At 45.3% G+C, this 8,292-nt stretch overlaps 1 protein-coding gene across 1 annotated transcript; it reads right to left on the reverse strand.

The window, feature by feature from the left end:
* Window positions 1-2,799: 2,799 nt before the first annotated feature.
* Window positions 2,800-8,213, reverse strand: RAB19 (RAB19, member RAS oncogene family). Its single transcript, XM_009944312.2, has 3 exons — window positions 7,931-8,213; window positions 7,447-7,630; window positions 2,800-5,082 (listed from the first exon to the last, which is right to left on the reverse strand). The coding sequence occupies exons 1-3, from the start codon at window positions 8,117-8,119 to the stop codon at window positions 4,817-4,819; spliced, it is 639 nt and encodes a 212-aa protein (XP_009942614.1). The 5' UTR covers window positions 8,120-8,213; the 3' UTR covers window positions 2,800-4,816.
* Between the last annotated feature and the right edge of the window lie 79 nt (window positions 8,214-8,292).

Genomic DNA, 8,292 nt, shown 5'->3' on the forward strand with positions numbered 1-8,292 from the left:
CAAACTGGAATGACTGAAAAGAGCAGGGCCTTTCAAATGAGTAAAGTGTATTAGTAGGCCAGTATGTTTTTCCTCTGTAAGAACAGGGATAAATTCAGTAGAATTAAGGCAAACTTTTAATGTAAAAATATGGAGGGTGATAACTTAGGCCATGCTATCTTTTCTTTAAGTAAATACCTAAGGTACAGAAACTGAAAAGGCCAATGAGACTAATGTGAAGGTGAAAAAGGTATAAAGACTCCATAAACTTTGACCAGCAAAAATTTTGATTTCAAAACAAATATCTTCAGAAAAATATGCACGCTTTCACGTGAAGTGCCTTGGCTTTACTCCCTATGCAAGAACATGTATGTATGGTTTGATATAAAATTTTGCATCTTGTGGTAAGTGCAAAAGAAGCATCTGCTGCCCATTCTGATTGGTCTGAAGGGGATCATACAAGCAAGGTGCACTTCTTACAAGCTCTACAAATCGTGATAGCACAGCTCTTCCCTGATGATAGCCCAAGGTGTGTTGTGCTGGAGGGATGCCTGGTTTATTTAATGAAATATGAAGTAACTGTGCCCTGCTACAGCAGGTACCAAATAGATTTCTGTTTGGAGGATACCGTGAGGTGTGGGGTGTCTCATGTCTGGAACAAAACTTGCATAGATGGAACTACTAAGGCTGCAGCAGCTTAAAAGGAGGGAATCCACATGTAGGCCTTTGGGATTGAGATACAATATAGGACTGCATTGTAGGGATAAAGTTACTACAAAGTCAGTTTTAGTGCTAGCATTAGAGAGGCATTATCAAACTGTAGTTGTGGTGAGCCTTGCTTCAGGCAAGCAAAACTAGACAGACTTGGCAGTGAAAACTGTATTGAGTGATGTTCATGGATGCAGCTGTAGCAAGGAAATGTGGGATTGCAAATATGCTAAGCTGCTGCTCGCTGCTGTTGCTGTTACCCGGGGGTATGCTGCTTGTCACTGGCCGTCAAGCCAGAGGCAAAACCTGTTTGCCAGCAGCTTGATGTGACTGCATAGGCAGAGCCTGTGTAGGCAGCTGAATTAAGGTTGATTTTAGAACAGCAGCACTAGAAAGAGTGTTTTAAAGCACTTAAGTCCTACTTCTCTCAAATTGCAAATTCCTATTAAAAGTTGGGAGTACTCTTAGGTAAAAGGGTCTCTTGGCCTGTCTAAAACTGCTCTCAGGACTCATGATATTCCAGCGTTGGCTGTTTAGTTCCAGTCCTTAACACAGTTGCTTGAGAGAGGTGCCTGACAGCGGCTTCAGGAGTCAGTACCCTGAGCAACGAGTAATAAAGCCCCCCTGCTTGGAGCTCAATGTCTCTCTCAGCTCCCAGACAAAAATGTGCCTGTTGGCAGCCCGCAGCTGGGAAGGGGCACCCCTACACAGTGCTGTGGTCAGAACACTCAGGGCTGGGAGGCAATTCAGTGTCGGTTCCCTGTCCAAAAGCACAGGCATGCGTCTCCTTCCTGAAAGGACACTCCAGGGTAGAGCTCTCTATCTCTGTTCAGGGCCTGGAAACTGCTTTCTCTGTCTCCTTTCCAAATATACTTAAACATTAATGGGAATGATTAGATAAGAACCTCAGCTTTTGTTAGTAAGAGCCTGTCCCCTACGTATGAAGAAAAGCTTCAGCACATAGGCAGTGCCATGTGCCTTCCACATCACTCCATTGCAGTTAGGTTTGCTTTTAAGACAGTCAGCTTCTGGGAGGTGTCAGAGTTTGCTCCATTTTAAAATACTTCCAGGTTTTGTTGTTACCCTGCTATGTGGATAGGTACTGCTTCAGTTTCATCTGGCATGGGTGGGATAGCAATGCAAGTAATGCACCACAGCAAATTAAGACAGCGAAGACTCAAATACTTCTTCCACGTAGATAAAAATCTAACAGGTAAGCTCATCTTCAGGCTGGATGTGCAGCTCATAAAACTGTGGGACAGTAGTAGTTTTCAGAGTAGCATTGTAAACAACATTACAGTAAGCTACTCTTCCTGCGGTTGCATTAATAACGCTGTCAAGACGCACACTGGATTTGCGTGTGTTGCTGGGGGAACAAAAACATTATAATACCAAGTTCCATAGCAGTTACTGCTACTGGCATTGTCACAGTTGCATGTTTGTCTGCTCCATGATGGGGAAAGGCACAACTGCAGAAGTTACACTGTGCTTGGCTTTTTAATCTAGTGGTTGCTATCTCACAGTCTAGAATAACATGCTATGATAAAGGGATTTTTTTTTAAGTTTATAGCTTTCTTCACGTATTACCTCATAAATAATACACACTCCAGTGAACCTCCTGGTTAGCACCTGCTCCAGCTCACTTCATTCACACAAGGACAGCTTAAAAAAAAAAATTGACCCCATGGAAGCCATTCCGTAGAGCTGCCCAGAGGGCTTGTGAAAGATGCCAGATGGACCCAACCAAAAGAGGTCACGCTCCTGTTGTGGTTGCCCCACACTCTGCAGGTAGCTCCATGAGTGCAGGAAGAGCATGGGCACCAGCCCTGTCACCTGGCAGTGCTGGGCAGCTCGGGGAGCATCAGCCTGCAGAAGTCTCCACACTGTGGGTAAGCAAAATAACTTCATACAGTAATCTCTAATTAAGGCAGTAAATCTAATGAACCATACAGAGGTTAATACTCTGCTGGTAAGAGCCTTCCTCTAGTTCTTGGCTAATGAAAGCGTGTAGCTGGAGTTGTACACAATAGTTTTCTGTTAAGGTCTCCTGGAAGTTTAGTATTTGCTGCAAATGCTACCTCTGCTATATCTGAAATAGAACAAACTTTGCTAGCAGTTTAATTGTGGAAACTTAAAAAAAAAAAGTAAAAACTTCTGTGTTACAGACTGCTATGAGGAATAGTTTGGATTTTAAACACACAAGAATATTAAACGTACATTTGACTGTTGTCCTAGTGAGAAAAGGTGTGGAAACTAGTTGTTTGGAAGCTGGATTGCTACTTGTTCAGCTACTTTGAAAGGTTATGGTGTTTACTGTTGCTTAAATAATGCAAACCGAAATGCAACTACTAGGCTAGTACCAAATCAAAATGAAAATCAGATTTTAAAAGTAAACAGATCAGAAAGAGGATACCTGAAGAAGATGGAACTTTCTCCATAACAGTCTATAGGAAAAGGCTTAGAGGCTTGTGATGCATTGCAGGTTTCTCCCTCAGTTTACACATAGGTGAATTAACCCCTGCTCCTTGCATGTGATAGCAAAGAACCTGGCCAGAGGAAGCATTAATAATATTAGAAATATTTGCAAGACTGTAAATCAGTGATTCATGCTACTTTATTTTCTGTGCTTCTCAGACAAGATTTTCCAGGAATATTTGCTACATGTTTTTCCCTGTTTTTCAAGAACCTGTGAAACACGGGTAGACTGCCATCTGGTAAGCTAGCAGCATACCAGCCTTCCCAGGGCTCCTTTGCACGTAAGCCAGGCTGTGTTTTATTGTTACAGAGTTTGCTTTCTAGTTCAGAGCTTAACAGTAACTACTTAAGTGATGCACTTTGCTACATGTGGGCTGCAGTCAAAAAACTTCCTCCAAATAATGCTTCTTTTCTCCATCTCCTTCCCTGTTTCTGTCTACTGGGGAAGAAAAAAAAAAACCCAAACCAAAACTTAAACCCAAACCAACAAACTCTTAGTTCAATTCCAGAACATAGAAGAAGGGAGTCCCCAGAAGCAGAGTTTGTGTTTAGGAGGAGCAACACAAAACCTCCTGTTGCTGCCAGGATGTTCAATCTCCGTGGCAGCAGCATCTGCACTTGCTTAGGGGCAGCTTTCAGAGGGTCTGCCCCGTACCATACCCTCCTACTGCTCCCTCGCTGCTCCAAGGCGAGGTTACATCATGAAATCATCCTGCTCCTTGCCCAGTTTTACAGGAGCTTGAATCCCTTCTTCATGCTCCCTTGAAAATCCACAGGCATACTCTCAGGCTGTCTTGTCCCATCACACAAGCTACGGAAGGCTTTTGTGATTAAAATCAGCACATCAAAAGCAAGACAAGGTTAGCAGAGGAAGAAAAAGTCCTTCCACCCCAGCATTGTTTTAGGCCATTACCGGTGCCTTGGAAGCTTCACTACTCCTAGCAAGTCTGCCTAGCAAGACAGAGATCATGACTGGAAACAATTCTTATCATTAGAGAGCAAAATGAAAACCAACTTTTCTCACCCCGGGAAGAAGGCTGGGACCCTAGTGCATCATATTCTGCCTGCTGTGAAACCCCAGGGCCGCCTGGGGAGGAAATCAGTTCAGATGTGAAGTCACAGGCACTTTCACAAGCGTTACTGTGTTCCTTGGGATGGGTGGCTGCACACGTGACATCAGGACCACCCCTCGAGGGAAGTTTAAGCAGCAGTGGGTTAGTGCTGTCCAAGCATGTGTCAGACTTTCAAGCTCCTGGCAAAGAGCAAAGTGCACCACAACAAACAACATAGCTTAAAAGGGTCAAATCTATGCAGAGCTCTGGTGCAAATTTATCTTCTGACACAGCTGGAAAATCATTTAAGGATATAATTAAAGGCAATAATTTTTTAAAGTTCTCTTTGGTTAAGGCAAGGGCTGGCAGCTTCCTGAGTCCCTCTCAGAAGTTCGTGTTACAAGTATCAGCTGCCATGTTCAAAGCAACCTGCGCTACCAACAGCAACAACGATCTCTGAAGATACTTACAAGCCAAACTGCAAGGTAGAGGTATCAGAGAGATGGCTTGAGGCCACATAGCACACTTTCATCAACTGAATAAAACGAAATCAAACAGCCTCGGAAGAATGATGACATCCAAGTTCTTCCTGAAATCTCCCTTCAGCAGAGGCACTGGGTCTTCTCCACGCTTGGACTGGCAATCACTGGCCTGGAATCCAGATAGACGCTGTTCGGAGGAATCTCTCCGTGAAGCTGTAAGGTATTTCGGGCTATAAGCTCCCGAGCCATCAGCGTGAAGACCTCTTCTATGTTGTGAGCTTCTTTCGCTGATGTCTCCAGTACAGCTAAGAGCCCATGCTTCTCTGCCAGTGTGCAGGCATCTTCAAACAGGACTTGGCGCTTATCCAGTGAATCTGATTTGTTCCCTTAAAAAGAGGCAAACGGATAATTCAATAATTAGTCTCTCAAAAATTCATCTTTAAATGCAATACATTAACTCAATTTGGTTAAATAAAGGAATTATGTTAGGAATAAGAGTTACTGGATAAAACACAATGTGAACACATCAGAGCCATGAACATAGAATGTGGATCAAACTGCAGCTAATCATATGATTATATCAACTGAGTTAAAAACACAAACGACAAAAAAACCCAAAAACCTGTGTTCATCCAATTACTTGCTGTAGGTAGTAGCGCCAGAGGATTATTTGGAAGCAACTGTTGGCCCCTATTGCCTAGTGGTTTTAAACATCAAGTAGCATTTAAGCTAAATATTTAAAAAATAAAATCTTAGTAATTCTTGGAGCTATAATGGCTGCACACAGTAAACCAAAGCAATGCTGCATAAAGGTTTATTCCACCTTCAGTGGAAACCACGTGTGTTATGCTATTGTCAGGCTACCTTGACACATCTCAAAGTGGATGCCCAGCTCTGAAGTTGTGGGATGTTGTTAGTCTACAGCAGATCTCCTCCAAAAACAACCCCGGTAAGACACAGGAATAAGCTGCTCAACTGTTAATCAGATTTTAACGTGACCTCTTCACACAAGTCAGTCATTTTAAGATGATGCCAAGAGACAGACAAGAGTTCACACCAGCTACCTTAATGCTTAAAATGTGTATACTTCAGAAGTTTCTGCATGTATAGATAAAATGTCTACTTGAAGCAGTAGGTCATGAAACACCTCAGATAAAATGCCTTTGTATATTTAAGTAGTTGCAGCACATGTGGAATATCATCAGTTCTGGTACATGCACTACCTGGCTGAAGCCTGCAGCTCAGAGTTTCAAGATAACCCTTCATAAAATTCAGATCTTTCATTTGAAGCATATGTGAGCCAACTCCCCTCCCTCTCAGTTTTTCTAAAAGGAAAAAAACCAACCCACCCCACAAAAGAAAACCACAACCCTACCCAAAAAAATCACCCTGCTTGAGGGTTATTTGCCCTCTTAAAAAGAACCCTCCCTCTTTCCTCCTTCGGTTCCAGATGGGAAAGTTAAGACTTCTTAACCTTAACTTCATGTGAGAAGGGTGCATAACATGACTGCGTGTAAGGAAATGTACAAAGACTTCCTGCCAAAGTACAGCAAACAGCACCAGCTTTGGAAGAAAGCACCAAGCTGGATCCTTCATAAAAGCTTTCTTTTTTTACCAACTTCAGAACTTATTTCTAAAATAAAAAAACTACCCATCCCACAAAACAACCACCAGCCTCCACAACACACACAGATAGGTCTTGTTCTTTAGACTTCCGAACCAAGTTAGAGAAACCCTACCAAAGTTGTTTTTTTTTTCCTTACTCATTCCAAGCACTGCAGTTACACGCAGGTCAGAATTTGTTTCTTCAGAGGAGGAACAGGCAGAACCACCACGGCAGAAGCAGGTCATTTGCCAGGAGCAGAAGCAGAAGCTGAGGTCTCCTGCCTGCTGCGCCGTGGGGCTGGGCCCTGCCTCTCCTCCGGAGCCGGTTTGGGCTGCCGCGGCTGCAAGCGTTGCTGTGGGCACAGTGCCACAGCGGAACAGACACAGCTTTTGTTTACATTCCACTGCTTCTGCCATTTTGCTACACCAGTTCTCTCCTTTGCAGCTTCTTCCTTGGGGGAGGGAAGGGCAATAATAACCTGAAACACAAAGGGAAAGAAGCACGCTGCTTCCTACCAGCTCTGTTCTCGGAAGTTTCTACCCATTTCTTTCCTCAGGTGGCAAAGCTTCCCGAATGCTGGTGGGATAAAGGAGGAGGAGGAATGCTAGCAGACTACTTGGTGCTCTGTGAAAGCAAGCCCTGTACCCATCTACCGTCTTACCTGATTGGGGTCCCATTACAGAGCAATGTGCATGCACATCAAAAGAGCAGAGAGGAAAGATGAGAACAAGGAGTTGGGTTGCTCTGTGCCTTCCCCTTCCTCTTGAATTACTGAGCCGCTAAATTCCTATGCGTGGGGAGTAGAGGCCAGACCTACTGCAGTTCCAACCTCGATAAGGCTGTCCCTGCTTGCGAGACTAGCAGCGAGCTTGTTGCATTATTGCATCAGGAAAGGGACAAGTAAGAAGGCTTCGCTGTCTGCAGTGGGCTTGGCTCTGTCAGGACCAGGCTGTGAGTTGCCTAATTTTTTAAGCTTCGGTCAAATTCATACAATTTCTGATCTCTTTCAATGACAATGGCATTCTTCTTTAGTGCATAGTTTATAAATGCTTTAAGTAGTGGAGGCAGAGCGAGGTGGGGGGTTATACATGCATTAAAAAAAAAAAAAAGCTACACAACATAATATTTAAAATTAGGTTCCTACCAATTAACATCATGACCAAGTTCGCAGCACCATACTTCTCAATTTCATTAATCCAGTGTGGAATGGATTCAAATGTGGACCTCCGAGTCAGGTCATAGGCGAGGATGGCCCCATGAGCGCTCCTATAATAAGACTGCGTTATCGTCCGGAAGCGCTCCTGACCAGCTGTGTCCCATACTTGGATCTGTAAGAGAAAGGACAGAGGCTGCAGAGACCGGCGAATGCGGGTTCCTAGGTGTCTGCCATCAGCATCTACGCTTTCGCAACCCCTTGCCCAGCAGGCAGCTAGACCCGTCCTGCTCGCTCCACCACGCCGCAGCATGGCTTTGCCCTCTCTGGATCCAAGGGGACGTTTACGTGCCCGTGAAGACAACCTACGTGGACCAAAAGGGTAAACCCAGCTTTGCGAAGAGGTCAGGAAACCCAGTTTCTGCCTCCTCAGCCCCTCTCTGAAGGGGGGGAAGAGACCTCCCCGGCCCCCCACCTTCACTTTCTTGCCGTCGATGTCCACGGAGCGGACGGTGAAGTCGACGCCGATGGTGTTCTGCTGCTTCTCGGCGTACTGCCCGGTCTTGAAGCGGTGCACCACGCACGTCTTCCCCACGTTGGAGTCCCCGATCAGGATGATCTTGAAGAGGTAGTCGAAGGCGTCGTCCGGGCCGGAGAAAGGCATGGCGGCTGCCGGGGGGAGGGGGTCCCGTCCCCTCACCTGTGGGCGCTCACCTGCCGGGGCAGGCACCGCCCGCTTTGCCCCCTCCCGGAGCCGCTGGGAAATGTAGTCCTTCCTCCTCCTCCTCCTCCTCCTCCTCCTCGGCTGAGGGAGCGCTGCCGGCGCTGCTCGCTCCC

The sequence above is a fragment of the Opisthocomus hoazin genome, chromosome 8, assembly GCF_030867145.1.
Source record: "Opisthocomus hoazin isolate bOpiHoa1 chromosome 8, bOpiHoa1.hap1, whole genome shotgun sequence".
NCBI lineage: Eukaryota > Metazoa > Chordata > Aves > Opisthocomiformes > Opisthocomidae > Opisthocomus > Opisthocomus hoazin.

Bases quoted from the DNA above. Each gene is read 5' to 3' on its own strand.
- RAB19 (XM_009944312.2), bottom strand. From the start codon at position 8,119: ATGCCTTTCTCCGGCCCGGACGACGCCTTCGACTACCTCTTCAAGATC. The intron at 7,631-7,930 runs GTGGGGGGCCGG...TTTCTCTTACAG, and splicing joins TCGACGGCAAGAAAGTGAAG to ATCCAAGTATGGGACACAGC. The intron at 5,083-7,446 runs GTAGGAACCTAA...CCTCTTTTTAAG, and splicing joins CTTGGTCATGATGTTAATTG to GGAACAAATCAGATTCACTG.